Raw genomic sequence first — 15,693 nt, 5'->3', positions numbered from 1 at the left:
CCCTGAAGCTGCCGCCCGCCCCACAGCCCCGCTGCGGCGTGCTGAGGGACGCACACCCACTCGCTGGCCCTGAAAGCCCCACGACCCACCTGCCCAGCCATCGTCAGCGTCCGCGTCCAGGTCGTCCAGGCCCTTCAGGTTTTCGGCGTTGATGATCGTGGGCCGCGGCGCCCGTCCCACCAGCTGCCTCAGCGGGCGGATGGGGCGAGTCGTTCCCAGCCTGCTTTCTTTTCTGACGAGGGCGAGAAGAGTAAAGATCTGGCCTCACGTCAAGTACACAGATGGAAGCACAACCCAATACTTTTCCCAAAAATAAGTCCCACATTGCCAAGGTTCATGGTTGCATTTAATATTTAAATTGTCTCCCTTTAAAAGAAACCTATAACGAACAAACACATCCCGGAGAAGTTCTGCCCCGTTCTGCAGTTTTATACACTCAGCACTAACGCCTAGGGCAGCAGTCACAAACACGTGCCAACACGTCAACTCTTGTCAGAAACGTACAATCCTAACCCAGCCTCATCCAGCTCCGGATCCCAGCCACCCCACACACCCTGCAGCTCAGAGTTGGTTTTCAGGTCCACTGTGGCCTCCAGAAGACAAAGCACCTTCAAACGTCAGCCCATTATCTTGTGCAGTGCCCCCAAGTGGGGGCACGCTCTATAACACAGGAGCCTTACCCATCTTGGTCATTCATCTGGAACTGTCTAAAAGGAACACGGGGTTCAAGACGGAGCTGGGGAAGGGGAAAAGATCCTCGTTCCACTGTACCCTGGTTCTCTGATGACTGCGGTGAACACATCTGAAACATAACATCAATGAACAGGATTTTCTGGTAATGGCTCACATGCTAAGTTCCACTTGCATTCGAATTCGTTTTGGAAAATGGAAACTGGGAAGAAGAGACAAGCAAGTCTCGGAACTGCCCAGTTAACCCTACCCCCGTCTCCCCCATCTCTTTCATGCCATCAGGAAGCACCTGGGGACCTGCGGTGTCGTAGGCAATGCCCGCCTCTCCTTTCTCTAAAGAACCAAAGGCTAAAATAATACCCACATCGCCAGGGAAAGAAGCCAAAGACCCTCAAGACTTAAAAAGGGGGAGAGAAAAATGCAGAAGTAATGGACACTTCCAAGGTAGGGCGTATCAGGGCAAAGACATTGGGAGGAGAACCGAGGTGGACATTCAACCACTGAGAGGAGGTTCTGCTGGACACGAGCAATCCAACTTCATGGGAAAAAAAATGCATACTCTGAAAACTTACAAAAGCAGGAAGCATGTCATGGTATGTAGGTGGGTGGTATACATTTCCCATGAACTGTGAAGCCCCTTTTCGGACAGGCTGAGCCGGGCGGAGAGAGGGGTCCTTAGAATCGCTGGTACATGACGAGGAGGGGGCTCCGTCTCCTGCACTTGAGTTCCTGCTGCCCAGCTCAGTTGGGGAGGCGCTCAGAGACGTGGCAGAAATTATGTTTCGCCCACCGCCCTCCCTCCAGCTTGTCACATCTGGAAATTGAAAGGGGGCAAAAGGGGAGAGGAAAGAGGAGGGGGGAGGAGGGATTGTGTGAGGTTCTGAAGGTCAAGGGACCCCCTCATTCACCAAAAACAAAAACAAAAAACCCAAAAGTGAAGAGTCAAGTGGTCGAATCTGTCAGGGAAGGTGGAGGGCAGACACCTGGCCAATGAGTATGAACTTGCTGTGGGAAGTCTGGTTGTAAGAGAAATACAAAACAAGGTCCACTCACAGAGAAAACAAGTGTAAACAAGACATGGTCTTCGTTAATTAACAGAAACCACATATACCCACAGATCTAACACACGAAGAAATCAGGACACAGCCTCGATGAAAACAACCTGGGGTTAATTTCTCCCACAAATACTGACCCATCAGGATCAGCACTAGGCTCAGCACTGGGCTTTACATGAAAACTGGAATAAGTCCTGGGGCACGTGGCTGGCTCAGTCGGTAGAGTGTGTGACTCTTGATCTTGGGGTTGTGAGTTTGAGCTCCATGTTGGGTGTTAGAGATTACTTAAAACTAAAACCTTGAAAACTGGTGTAAGTCCTGACATGTTTCAACTCTGTTTCTCAGTGATGCCTCTGGTCAGAGATTTCGCAGTTCATAAGGTAAAGCAGAGCCCCTCTCCCTCCAAGTGGGGGTGTAAGAGGATCTGTGGCCCTACCCACCAGGCCTTCACCCCCACTCCTGCTCAGGCTCAGGGTGCTCTCCTGCAGGTCACAGACCTGCCAACCTATCTTCTTTTCAAGATGATGTGTCCCGCTGCCAAATTTAACAAGATCTGGGGGAATCAGATGAGCCCGCCCCTTCTCAGTCAATGTCTGGTTAGGAGTTGAAGCACGAAGTCCCTGAGTACTTGACCCCCAAGAGAAAGACACACAGCACAGGAGCCACAAAACCAGGGCTGGCTCCCAGCAATTCAAGCACCTTGAATGCGATCTTGGGCGAATGCTACGGTCACCGCTCTGGCCACACCTGCTCCATCTTCTCAAATGAGGAGATGCACCTGATCCCAGAAGCTGCTTCTAGTTCTAAATTTTTGTAGTCCTACAGAGCAGCTCATTTTAATCCCAGACAGCTACCCAATGCTTGGCTTGAGGAATTTGGTTACATTATTTGGAGCAGACAAAATAAGCCAGCATAGGTCATGAAAAGGCAGCGTGCGCCATTTAAGAGTCACCTCGTGATCATTTCATTGACAGGGTATCACTTCTGACACTGAGATGCTTTGCAGATTAAGACAAGTGGACAGAAGTCCCTCATGTTTCAAGACCTAATCAAACCCTCCCTTCCCCCACCCACCCCCAAACAAACAAAAAAACAAGAACCATTTCACAATCCAAATTTCACAACATCTTAATCTCTCACCCCTCGAGGCCATTAAAATACACATGTATTACTTGTAAGTTCTGCTCCACAATCCTGTCAACTCCTTGGCCAGACCCCAGAGGACGGGACCATGGAGACAAGTCCTAGGCTGGCTACAAACAATCCCCAGAGGAGAATGTCAAAATACAGAGATTCTAATTTGGCTGGGGAGGGAGGAGGGCCGGAAATCAGACTTTTTAACAAACTCCTCAAAGGCTCCTGACAGGATTCGGCTAGGTTTAGGCACCACTGGCTTAGAAAATAGGTTCCTGAATCAGGTACGAAGTGAACGGGCCCTTGGTCTGTCTTTGCCCTGAGCAAAGCAGAACAGAACAGAACAAATGTCTGATGACAGAGTGGGAAGCAGACAGGCCTGGTTCAACCCGAAGGATGAGAAAGGGGGAGTCACCTACAGACCAGCCTAGGGAGTAAGTCCCACAGAGGCAGGGAACAGGGTCAGTAAGCAAGCTTTGCAGGCAGAGAGCCTGGGGCTCGGGAGCACCAGCTTGTTGAGAGCATGTGTGCTTCTAAGAGGCAGAAAGGCAAAAGGAGGAGGACAGTCCACTGTTCCCACACGTGCCCAGACGGGGACCACAGTGCACTTACTCTGAGGGCGGAGGCTTGGTCCTGGCCCATACGACAGATCGAAGACGCCCCTTTCCTTGCCAGCCTTGTCCTGCCCTCCAGCTGCTTTCAGCGTCGGAAACTCCTCGGGAGAGAAGGATAACAGTCGGCTTGAGCCCCTTAAACCTGCCGAGAAAAGCAGAGGACCCGGTGAGGAGCACTGACAGGGGCGCATCAACAGCTGTCGGCTTTAGCGGCCCCGCGGGTCGGGAGCCACGCCACCTGGAGCAGGCTCCCGCTGAGCGTGCCATCTGCACGGGCACTGTGCGCTCCCCAAGGGACAAGGAGAGCCAGACGCAGAAGGCCTGCAGGGGCTGGGACAGCAGATCACAGTCACTCCAGCCCAGACCCTTCTCCTTGCCTCCCCAAGGCCTCCACCCCAGATCCACCCTCATTAGCAATAAACACTTCACTCCTGCAAGCCTAGGATCTGTTCCTTCCTTTGCTCTCCCATCCACTCCCTGATGCTCTAGGCTCCTCAGAGAAGAAACCCTTCTTTAACTTTCTGGGAGCCCTTCCCAGCACTCAGCACCGGGAACCTGAAATCATCTTTTAGACGGACGGCTAATAATAAATGGTGCATTTTAGGGTCCAGTGGGATCTGCTGCTTTTATCTGGACCAAATGCCCAGCACCCTATAAACTTAACACGACAGTTACAACGTCGGCTGTGATACGCCTTGTTCCTTCGACGAGAAAGCCAAATTTCCCCCCCAGGTATTCTTCTCAGCACCACTGATCCACGGACCCGTGAACTAAGGCGGGCTTGGCCAGAAATATGCAGCTGGGATTAGTGCAGACGCACAAGGCAGCAACCCACTCACTGCCCCACTTAGCGAAAAGGTCCAGGGTCAAATACACCTGCCAGGGTGACAACGGGACACATTCCTCAGCGATGATTAACCTGAGAGACGATCTCCAAGCGTCACAAAGGAGCCCTGCTGCTCTGTGAAGGGGGACTTCGACTCGCAGAGTCGCTTGGACACGTTCAAAACCCACTGGCAAGGATGAAATATGGAAGTCGTGCCTTAAAAATACACATCTGAAGCTTAAAAACAAACACTCGGTACTTTTTTCTGCCTCAGCTGTCACGAAGGTCTTGCTCCATGCGTGGATTACACTCACCCTCCACAGGTAATAAAGAGGGAAGAACTCAAAATCTCAAACCAAAGCAGTAGCAGAGGGTCCCCCACCAATCCCTATGCCACGTGGTCCCTGCGCGAAGGTCCCAGGTGGAGCCATCAGTGGGTCCCGCTGCCCCACCGGAGCCCACGAGCCTCGGGCGTCGGCCCACACCAGTCAGGCCCCCAGGGGCTGGTCCAGGTGAAACAGGCCCAACGACCATCTTCTACAAGGAGGGGTCTATCAATTCAGGAAGAGCCCTTCCGAAGCACAGAGCCAGGAACATGTTTGTGGGCCTCACTGCCAAGTGCCCACCACCCCGACGGCACCTTGGGCCTGTGACCCCCGTTCCCGCCCCCACTCAGGCCCAGGACGCGTCTGTCCCTCCTCCTGGGCTCCTGGGTTCTGCCGCCTCCAAGACGAGCGATCAGACGTTCACAGAGGATTTTGTCTTGTTTTGGAATTATTTTCTAAACCGCGTCTTATTTTTTATAGGAAATAGAATCACAAGGTTCAAAAGTAAGAAGCCGTAGAAAGGTACGAACAGATGACGCCCCCCCCCCAACCACCGCCTACTTCCGACGCCCTCGGAAAACAGGCTGCTTCCAGCTCCACTCCCTCCCTTCCTCTGAGGCTCCCTTCCAGACTCTTCTCTAATGCACATACATGTTTTAGAAGTAGATTTTCCCTCATCTGAATTTTTTTCATGAATAGTAGTAACATACCGTACGTACTACTCCACACTTTTTTTTCATTTAAGAATGTATCTTATAACCTAGGGACCTTGCCAGATCCATGTAAAAATGGCTTTTTTTCCTTATAGGCAAGTAGTATTTCATTAAATTTCACCCAAATCTGGTGGACATGTCAAGTGATTATTCCCAATCTTTTGCTGTTATAATGTTGCAAGGAGTATCCCGTACATATGTCATTTCTCACAGGGGCAAGGATCATTCTAGGGGGATTTCCACACAACGGAACTGCTAGGTCGAAGGGTGTGCATATCAGTGTTTGGATAATGGCCAAGCTGCCCTCCACGGGGGTTGTGCCAATTTACACTAGGATTTTTTTAACCTCTGTAGTTTTTTTTTTTTTAAGATTTTATTTATTTATGAGAGAGAGAGAGAGAGTGCACAAGCAGGGGGAGCAGCAGGCAGAGGGAGAAGAGCCCAATGCGGGGGTTCTAGGGGGCTCGATCCCAAGACCTGAGCCAAAGGCAGAAGCCTAAGTGACTCAGCCACCCAGGCGCCCCTATAGTTCTTTTTAAACACAAATTAATACATTTGATTTACTTAAAGTTCTAGCCTTACAGAATAAAGGCTTTCGAAAGCAAGGACTACTGTGAAAACAACCTAGTGAGTGCTCTTTATAAAGCCTCTTTAAAGACCTAATTGTAGGGGACTGAGACCCGTCTTGCCCCCTCTACCTCACCCTACAGACTGGAGCGTAAAGCTCCCTTCAGACGGGACAGACACAGGCCGAGCTCTCCTGCCCTGAGCTCCCCTGGAGGAGCTGGCGCTTGACAACACTCGGCACACTGCTGCCTGATGTGTCATTCCCCACCAGAGACCGAGGACAGAGCCTCCGGCCACGCAGAAGGGGCACGTGCACCGGGCAAGGCGGGGGGGGGGGGGGGGGGGGGTTCGGGGCAGGCAGGACATTAGCTGTTTTTCTACACAAGCTGCAGAAGGTGGCAGCCGAAGCCTCGGCCGTCGCACGGAGAAGGTGCCGCCAGGACCGGGGGTTAGAGCGTACGCAAAGCAGCCGGCGAGTGCTCTTCGCAGGAGAAAGGGCGATCATGGGCTCCCACTCCCACCAGCAGCCCCCTCCTTCCAGCATCATCCAGTTTGGTCCGCACAGTGTGCTAGAAATACTCGAGCAAACAGTGACAAATTAGGAGGGCTCATGTAGAAAAATCTGGATTTTTGGCTTCTCTCAAAAAGCGCCCACTGAGCCTGGGCCTGCCTTCTCTGAGGGCTGCTGTCACCGGAGGTGGGCAGAGTCTGGCTGTGCTCTCAGCCTGCCTGGGAAGCCATCGGATGGGCCGCTGAGCGGTCCCTGAAAGCCGAGCACCTCCTCCTGCCGCTCTCCCCGTCCCTGCTGCGGAGCGGCTCTGCCTGGCGAGACCTCTTGAGTCGGGCATGACACAAACGGTAACAAGTACCGTGTAAGCCACGAATGCTCTGGTGTCACCGTCCAAAAAGCAAGCAGCTCAATTCCCAGGCCCGAGCTCGGCTCACGCCACACCACGCGACACCTCCTCCTCGCAGGCCCGGGAGAGACAAAGCGGACGCGTGTCAGCCACACCGCTGAGCAGGTCTCAACTCCCCCGGCAGCAGAGCCGGGACAGAGAGCGGCAGGGCCAGTGTCCAGCCTCCCCACACACCTCAGGAGGAATGTCTTGACTAAGAACATTCACGGAAATCAAAGAGCTGACAAGCCTTGCGGAGTCAGCGCTCCCACCCCTGGGGCAGAGGGAAAGGCTCCACTGAGCAGAAGCTCACTCAGGTGAGAGCTTCCACAAAGCTTTAAGCCAAGGGCTGCCACGACCCAAGGGGAACAGTCCAGAAAAGGTACTTGTCCCTCCCACACACCCAGCCCAACACCACCCACCCACACTTACCACCTTCGTGTCCTGCTGGCTTTCCATTCAGCTGTGCCCATGACTTTGGTCCACCTGGCACTGAATTTGTGTTCTGAAAGGAAGGAAGGAAATGAGAACAAAGCCAGCCCAATTGGCCTGCTTTCCTCCCAGCTTCCCACCTGTGCGGCAGCCTGAGCGTCAGGAGCTGCCGGGCCCACAGCACAGGTGAGGAGCGGGACGGAGGGCATGGCCAGCTCACGCAGCTGGTCCCACAGCAAAGCCAGGACTCAAGCCCACATCCCCTTCATGCTGCACTCCAGAACATTCTGTCAGGTCACCTCTCACACCCACACAGCACTACTGTGCCTCGCTCAAGAGATAAATACCAGACCCCAATTCTAGCATGTGTCTCAAAAATCACGTGCCCTTGGGGCGCCTGGGTGGCTCAGTCGGTTTAAGCGACTGCCTTCGGCTCAGGTCATGATCCTGGAGTCCCGGGATCGAGTCCCGCATCGGGCTCCCTGCTCGGCAGGGAGTCTGCTTCTCCCTCTGACCCTCCCCCCTCTCACGCTCTATCACATTCTCTCTCTCTCAAATAAATAAATCTTTAAAAAAAAAAAGAGGGGTCCCCCTTCAAAAGGTCTACTTTAAAAAAAAAAAAAATCACGTTCCCCGGCCAGCAAAGGAGAGCTAGCACAAGAAAGCTGGCCCGCCTCATCTTTCGCCGGATGGGCCACTACGCCGCTTTCCGTTAATTACTGTCATTCTACAAGGCACAACTACTCAAGTGAGGACTTCCTCCTCCGCTAACCTGGGCTCGCCGGGCTGGCACGCAATCCTAGCAGCCAACCCAGGGACTAACAGTGCTGAAAGCTCACAGCAGGCGAGGTGTTGTGCTAGGCACACCCCGCCGGAGCAAATCCTCCCACACCCTGGGAAGGTTCTAGTCCTATCCCAACCGAGGCTCAGAAAGGAGTGGCCAGTCCCAATTAGGAGGGCAGGACCAGGACTTTGTCCCCACTCGGCCTGCATCCCAAGCCCCGTCGAGTCCCCAGCCACTGAGCCCAATGCTTTCCCGACAGCATTCAACCTAGCAGCCTTCCCCCTCCAACGGAAGGTAAAAATGCACAAAACAAAGCTGGTGCAGCATGACATTTCAGCAATTACTGGGTCAAACGTCACATTAAATAATGACTCTTTCCCGCCCAGCACGGCCACCCGCACCACCATGCTCAGGGCACACGGCTGCAGAACTGACTAGATCTCACAATCCATTTATTTACCAGGAGTTGCCCTGAGTGCTCTGGGATGGCCACAGGCCCCTGCGACTGGCCGGTCCCCCAGGAAGCACAGGGGCGCCCAGGCCCCACAGCCTCCCACTCGGTGTCTGCAGCCCTCGCCCACCAAAGGCACCAAATGGGAAGAGAATGGCTCCAGGGCCGAGCAGCGGTCCTAACGTTGCCGTCAAGAGTTCCTGGTGCACCTCTGACAAGAGCAGAAGTGCCGTCGGGCCTCCGGGGCGAGGCTTTAAAGGCTGGGGAACACCGGGAGTCCCTTCTCATGGCCACCCCATGGGAAGAGCTGAGCCCTGAGCAGGGCGACCAGCACGCTGGCCCCGGGCCGGGGCTCTGACCCTCCGCAGATGCCAGGAGCACGCCAGGCCCCGCCTGGACTCTGCAGTCCCGGGGGACAGGACAGATCCACTTCCAGCCGCTCCCAAGGTGAGTCTGACCTACAGCAAGGGCTGCAAGACCCAGGCTCCCCCAATCTCTTAGCTTCCAACTCCAGGACACAGATCCGGACTCAACTCCGTGCTCTGGTCGCCGGGCACTAGTGGATTCAGGCCAAGGAACACGGGAGCTTCGTGTGAATGTGGGCTTCTTTTACCTTTTCCTTTAATTTCAAAAGCACAGTTCAGTGTTGGGTGGGGGAGGGTACCCTTCTGGTGCCCAGGGAGCAGTACAAAATGAAAACACAGTAGTGCAGGTTGTTTTCCAGAGAGCTGCTGAGTGCTAGGTACTTGTCTACACATCTTGTGGTCTTCTAAAAAATCTGTAGACGTCTCATCTGGATTTCCAGCTACCAGCTAAGCGTATCCTCCTGCTGATCCATGAAACCCACAGACAGACTCCAATGGACAGTACATTATGAGCCCTTGCTTAAATCCTGACTTTCTCTTTAGAAAACACTATTTATTCATTTATTTTTAAGATTTTATTTTTTAAGTAATCTCTATACCCAACATGGGGCTTTAACTCACAACCCCAAGATCAAGAGCTGCATGCTCCACTGACTAAGCCAGCCAGGCACCCCCAGGAGAACACTTTACATGCGTCAACAAATAAAGGGTCAAAAGTCAGTATTTCCCGAAGTTGTTCTTAGAGACACTAGTCTCTGAAGACGGTCCCTCAGACAGGTTTCCTAGGACAGATGGGTTCCGGGAACACTACCCGCTAAGTCTTCGTAGAGTCACAGCACACACGAACACACTGAAGACACTGACGAGAAGTCGGACAGTAAAGGAACTTTTGCTTAATTTTTTCAACTCACCTGACCCCCGAACCTTCCTGTGACCTAACCGGTCCCCATGGAGCACAGCGGGGGACCCTCATCTGGCCTGTGGCTCACCCCTGTGACCTTGCCTGAAGGCAAGTCACCAGAAAGCAAATTAGCTGTCTGTACTCTGTTCTGGATCTGGGGGTCTTTCTCCAAAACCCGCAGATTCAAGGCACCTCACGGGACCCCGACAATGTCCCGTGCTCCTGTCCCACGGCCCCCCGCCAGGCTCGCCTCTGGAAGGAGCAGGGCACACGGCACCTACCTCCTGGCTGCTCGACTGTGTCGGCTTCTGTAAGCTGGAGACAGGCCTCTGCAAACCCGGCTGCGGCAGCGACTCCGGCGGCGGAGAGCCCGTCACACTGGAACTGGACAAGGCAGGGGGCGCGGGGGTCAGAGGGGTGGGCGCGCGGGCCCCTCCGCGCCTGCCGGAGCCTCGGCGGCAGCACGGGAACCCCCCGGCAGACTCTCACGCCGCAGAGCCCACGAGACGCCGGGGCCCCTCCGAGGCCTGGCCACTGCCGGGCAGGACAGTCGTCGGCGCCCTGGCAGAGCGGCTCCTGCACAACCCGGGAGCCCACTGTGAGCTGGAGGGACTGCCAACAGGGAAACCGAGTCAGCAAGGGAAGGGGCTCGGAGCCCCAGACTCCTGACCAAGAGCTCACAGCAGTGCAGGGGGCTGATGGCTTTGAGATGTGATTTTTCTCCTGGCTTATAAAAGAAATATGTGCCCAGAATAAAAATAAATGTGTAAATATATATAACACAGAATTTGTCACGATCTCATCCTCCAGAGTGAAACGCCAAGCAGATTTTGCTATATATATATTAACATAGTATTTTTTTAACATGAGTGGGATAACACCACACACACAATTCGTAGCTTGTTTTGTACTTAACGTATCTACCGTGCTTTCAGGACAGCACACGGATCTACCTCTTTGTTTTAGAGACACAGTACAACTGGATGGGCCCCCATCCCCAATTTTTTTTCCCATTACTGGCAAAATTTCGATGAGCACTTCTTAATATGTATCTTTGCACACTTCCGCGTCATTCAGTAGTCTAAGAGGCTCTGGAGTTTACAAGGTATGGCCCAGGTGCCCTCCAAAGAAGACTGTGTCAGTCGATACTCAACAAGGGGCTGTGAGGAAGACGTCTGCTCCCCCAGAGCCTTCTGGGCACTTGTTCCACCGAGGAGACCCGAGGAGGAGAGCAGTCTGTTGGCCAGTCTCCCCCGATGCCGGGGGCTCACCAGTAAGCTGACGCCAAACGCTACTCACACACATACGCTGCTGGGGTTGACACGACCCAAGGAACCCAGCATGCAGCATGACTACAAAATGAAGGCCACTAATGTCCTTTCACATTACCTTCTACCTACAACAGAAGCTTCTACGTAGTGTCGCTCTTGTGTTCTCCAAACCTAAGCACAGAGTCCCAGCAGTGGTGGCCCTCACCCCATCACCTCCCTGAGACCCCGAGGGAGGACGAGGCCCAGGGGAACAGAGGACCAGCGCCTGGGGTCCACGGCCTCGTCCAGTGCCCCGTCCTGACCTTCCCCCGGCTGACGTGCTTCAGCACGGCCGGCCTCATTCAGGTCCCCTGATCCCTTCTGTGCCAGGGACGGCAGGACCCCACCTAAGGAGGGAGTGAGGCCCTGTCCTCGCTCTCTGGAACTTCTCGTGGCGGAGGCAAAGCAGGACTTACGTTGAAACGTACAATATCCACGTCATTACAGGGTCTGTAGCATCTGCCATCCGAACAGAACGACAGCAGCAGCTGCCACCTGCCACACACATTCTCTGTGCCAGGTACCTGACCTGCGGCAGCTCGCCTACTTCCCACAACCACCCAGGACAGGGGAGCTCACAAATCAAATCACTCTCCAGGTGCCAGAAAGCTAGTAGGAAGTGGCCTGGCTGATCCTAACAGTCAGGCCTTACCGTCAACCTGTATGACTCCTAAACAAATGGTTAGAAAATTTTTAAAAACAGCTTTTCAGACTCTATTTTGGTTATTACTCCTTTATGCTCATGTGACTGAACCATGTGCTCACTCTCTACATGTTGTCTGAAGTAACTGCAGGCAAGTTTTACAGAAGCCGCCACGGCCGGGGCGTCTGGGTGGCTCAGCCAGTTGAGCAGCCAACTCTTGGTGTCGGCTCAGGTCATGATCTCAGGGTTGTGAGACCGAGCTCTGCGTCCGGCTCTGCGCTGAGCCTGGAGCCTGCTGGAGACTCTCTCCCCCTCTACTCCTCCTCCTCCCCCTCCCACCCCCGCACTCGCACGTGCACTCCCTCTCTCTAAAAAAAGCTATCATGGCCATTTCCAGCAAGAGAAAAGGACACGGGTTGGCAGGCTGTACTCTAGGTCACTGTGACTCTCTGGGTCCCGAGCACCGGCAGCCAGAGCACAAGAGGAGATTGAGGGCAGGAAGACGTATGAGACCAGACTGTGTTGTTCTCACACCCCAGCAGGCAAACCCTAGCAGCAGGTCCGGCCGGCCAGCCTTAGCAAGGTCCTGTCCCTCTCTGGTCCCCTCCCAGCACAAATCCCAAATCCTCCCTCCTCGCCACCCTTATGGCTGGCTGGCGCCCAGCAGAGGAGACTCGCAGTGGAAGGTGGGACGGAGGGGCCTAGGTCACGTGCCTGGGGCAGAGCTGGACCGGGCCCCCAGCAGCCACAACATTTGCTCTGTTGCTCTAATGATTTTTGTGCCAGACCCTGGGCCTCCTAAGGCTCCCGTAAGTGCTGTGCTGGCAGTGGTGGGAGCCTACAGGGAGGCTGCATATCAACCCTGAATAATGAGGATTCTGGATTGTTCGCCTTCACAACTGGGTCTGTTTGGAGCAACTAAGTGCAGCAGTCTTTGTGGAAAGCTGCTGGCCCCGAAGCTGGGAAGACGGCCTCCTCCTCACCCTGGAACCAACACAAAGGGACTACCGGCAGAATGGAGTGTTCGAGCACCCGCCCCATCCACAACGGCCCTTCCTGGCTCAGGAACTGGCACCGAGGCATTGCATAAGCTCCTCTGGGATGATGAGGCCCTTCCTAATAAGGCACAGGGGACACTGGTCACCGGGGACGAGGCAGCCCACAGAAACCCTGCTGCATCAGCTCCAAAAGCCAGGAAAAACGAGAGCAGGGAGCAAGAAACGACCAAGCAGCGGGAGTCAGGGTGAAAGAAGCTTCCTCTGGGATCTCCCCGGTTCTCCAGAAGGAAAGGGGGCCACGGCACTCCATGAGGCTCCAGCTCCCCACCCACACCTGCCCCCGCTGCTCTCACCTCTTTGGGTCTTGCTGATCCTGCTTGTTTGCCCATCCCGTTCCGTCCTTGGGAACTATCACGATGTTGGGGTCGTTTCCTCTGTTTTCAGACTTCAAGCTCGGCAGGTTTGCAGGTGGGGGCATGCGCCGGGCTGTGGCGACTTTCCCGAGACTCTGTAAGCCATGTCGAGGAACAACTGCACGAAGACAGGGGCGGAAACAGACAAGTTTCAGAAGCAAAGAGGCCGGTCAGTCAACTGCTCCTTCAAGCTCTAAGCAATGACGACAAAGACAGCCAAACAGACGCAAGGGGCAGCCTGCGTGCAAACAAACGAAACGGTCTGGGAGCTGCTTCGGCCGCTTTCCAAGGCCTTGGCCTTCGCCGAGGCCTCGGAGCCACGGAAGCGGCCGACATCTGTGCCGAGGCTTCCATTTTCCTAGCAGGCAGGAGCAGGTGCAGGGAGTTTCTGCCACAGGCGGGGAGCCAGGCCCAGACACCTCCGCCCCACGTGGTAACCACCCCTCCTCAAGCTGAGGCTGCTCCGGCCCCGTTGTGGCAGGACAGAAGGGACAGCCTCTGCCAAGCCCCGTACCGGGCCTGAGCAGGGCCCCTCAACATTCCCCAAATCCTCCCAGGGTGTGGACAGTGTCAACAGGATTTTCCCACCAAGCTCCAGAATGTCAGAACCAGGAAGCCTAAGACAGGGTAACTAATGCAAATGAAGTCCCAGTCTACCCCATGGGGGGAAACCGATCCCCGGCTTCCAGGAGATAAGACAGAAGACGACACAATCCCATGGAAGCAGAGCCAGGATATCCAGGCCCCGAAATCAGACACCAACAGGAGCAGGGGGGCGATTCTGCGTCCCCAGAGCTGCCAGGTGACCACTCCACGCCCAGAAGGCAGTCTGACCAAGCGAATTCCTGGCCTGGGGTTTCTCATGTAAGGGAAAGCGTAGAGAACTGGCCTCACCCCGGTTCTTACCTGAGGATCTGACTGCGTCTACTGATTTTCCTTTATACTTATCAAACAGGCTGAGAGTCGAATACTTGCTTTTCCCATCCTTGCCCTTGGTTATTTGCCCCAAACGATCGGACATTGCGATGAAATGTCATCTAGTAAGGAAATTTTTCTCGGCACCGCTCCCGATCTGCCTTTGAAATGTTTAAAAAAAAAAAAAAAAAAGCGTTATTCCACCAGAATCCCTGAGGCAGTGGACTGAATTCTTCAGGGATCACGGATCTCCTTGAAGACCTGAAGAAAGCCTTGGATTCTGTCCCTAGAAAAACGCCCTTACCACACACAGGCCGTTTTGCGCACATTTAAAGAGCATTTTGTTGTAGGTCCCTCCCCCACCCCCAAAGTTAAGAAGTCCTATTCTGTCTGAATTGACCAGAGTCTACTGCTCACCGGTGACACTGAAATGTAAACCTTTCCACACCGAGTCCTCTTGCCAAGTCAAGGACAGCTCTTCAAGATGGAAAAGTAAGTGCTCATCACTGGAGCACATCCATGTAACATCAAAGCTCAGGCAGAGGAGGGGAGGTACAGACCTGCCTACGGAAGGCTGTCCATTTCAAGGATGAGCAAAACCAAATCAAAGGGTAGCAACCAGAATCAGGAAGCCTTCAGGAACAGCCGGGTGTGTGCACTTCTCAAACCAAAGAACCAGCATCCAGAGAAAAAGCACCTGCTCAGGCAACACAAGCAGGGCTCTCTGGGGAGCAGACTCAGCAGCAGCAGCCCCAGGGGCGGACCACGCAGGGGCTCCACTGCCCCCTCCACTTAGAAAATCTTGACAAGATGACCAAGAAGGCAGCTCCTAACCTCTGCCACTTTCTAATTTCCTACGGGCTTCTACAAGTCTATTAGCATGTTACTCATTCATTCACTCATTCATTCAAATACGAGCGCGTGCTGCCAAAGGTGAGTGAGTGCCGCCTGGTAGGGGACTCACCTGGGGACTAAGAGCTTCCACGTCTTTTATCCTATACTCAAGAGGTTCTTGGCTATTGTTTCTAAAACTTGATCATGATAAATAAACTTGTAAAAGCAAATATTACTTCCCATTGGAATTCGTGTATGGGGAAGAAAGCTAAAGCATCCACTTAGACATACTGCTGATATGTATGTCAGAGGTAACTGCAAACACTGATATTCGCTGATAATAAAAGGCACCTGGGGGCAGTAGCCACAGTATGGTTTGCTGTTTTACCCTATTCAGAAGGCACGCAGGCCGGAAGGAACAGCCCCAGTGTGCTCGCAAAGCACTCTGCACCCCCCGGGATGACTTTAAGATAAAATCCTATATATTATGATCCAAGACTTTATATAAAGCACAGGGAGCAACGATCAGTTACAAACTGGGGCCAAAAAAGTGTAACGGGAGAGACAGCGACATCACATCCCTCCAGGCTCCCGGAGCCTGGCGCCAGGCCGAAGGCAAACCAAGCTGGTTCTTACACGAAACCGGGTACATCCATCCTTTCATTCGTCTTGAAAATGAATGAAATCTCTAGGAGAGTCAGCCTCAGTGAAGACACAAACCACAAACGCTCCCAAGCTTACATGCCAGAGCCCCCCCTAGTGTGTCTGCCTCACGTGCCCGGAGCAAAGAACGACCACAGACGGAAAATCGCCCGAAGTGTCCAAA

The 15,693-nt window shown here is 53.9% G+C and overlaps 1 protein-coding gene across 6 annotated transcripts in view; it reads right to left on the bottom strand.

The window, feature by feature from the left end:
* Positions 1-15,693, bottom strand: part of PRRC2B (proline rich coiled-coil 2B) — an 88,652-nt gene that overhangs the window by 45,981 nt on the left and 26,978 nt on the right. For 5 of the 6 annotated variants that reach the window (XM_032419139.1, XM_032419142.1, XM_032419143.1 and 2 more), the window contains exons 2-9: positions 14,025-14,194; positions 13,059-13,236; positions 10,036-10,138; positions 7,254-7,326; positions 3,492-3,635; positions 1,263-1,504; positions 681-802; positions 90-232 (exon numbers count right to left, since the gene is read on the bottom strand). In XM_032419139.1, the coding sequence (XP_032275030.1) occupies positions 90-232; positions 681-802; positions 1,263-1,504; positions 3,492-3,635; positions 7,254-7,326; positions 10,036-10,138; positions 13,059-13,236; positions 14,025-14,139 (1,120 nt within the window). In that variant the 5' untranslated portion in view covers positions 14,140-14,194. The remainder of the gene's footprint in view (positions 1-89; positions 233-680; positions 803-1,262; positions 1,505-3,491; positions 3,636-7,253; positions 7,327-10,035; positions 10,139-13,058; positions 13,237-14,024; positions 14,195-15,693) is intronic. The other variant, XM_032419140.1, reaches the window with a different exon arrangement.

This window comes from Phoca vitulina, unplaced genomic scaffold (genome assembly GCF_004348235.1).
Source record: "Phoca vitulina isolate PV1807 unplaced genomic scaffold, GSC_HSeal_1.0 scaffold21, whole genome shotgun sequence".
Lineage (NCBI taxonomy): Eukaryota > Metazoa > Chordata > Mammalia > Carnivora > Phocidae > Phoca > Phoca vitulina.
This window is presented reverse-complemented; position numbering and strand designations above follow the sequence as displayed.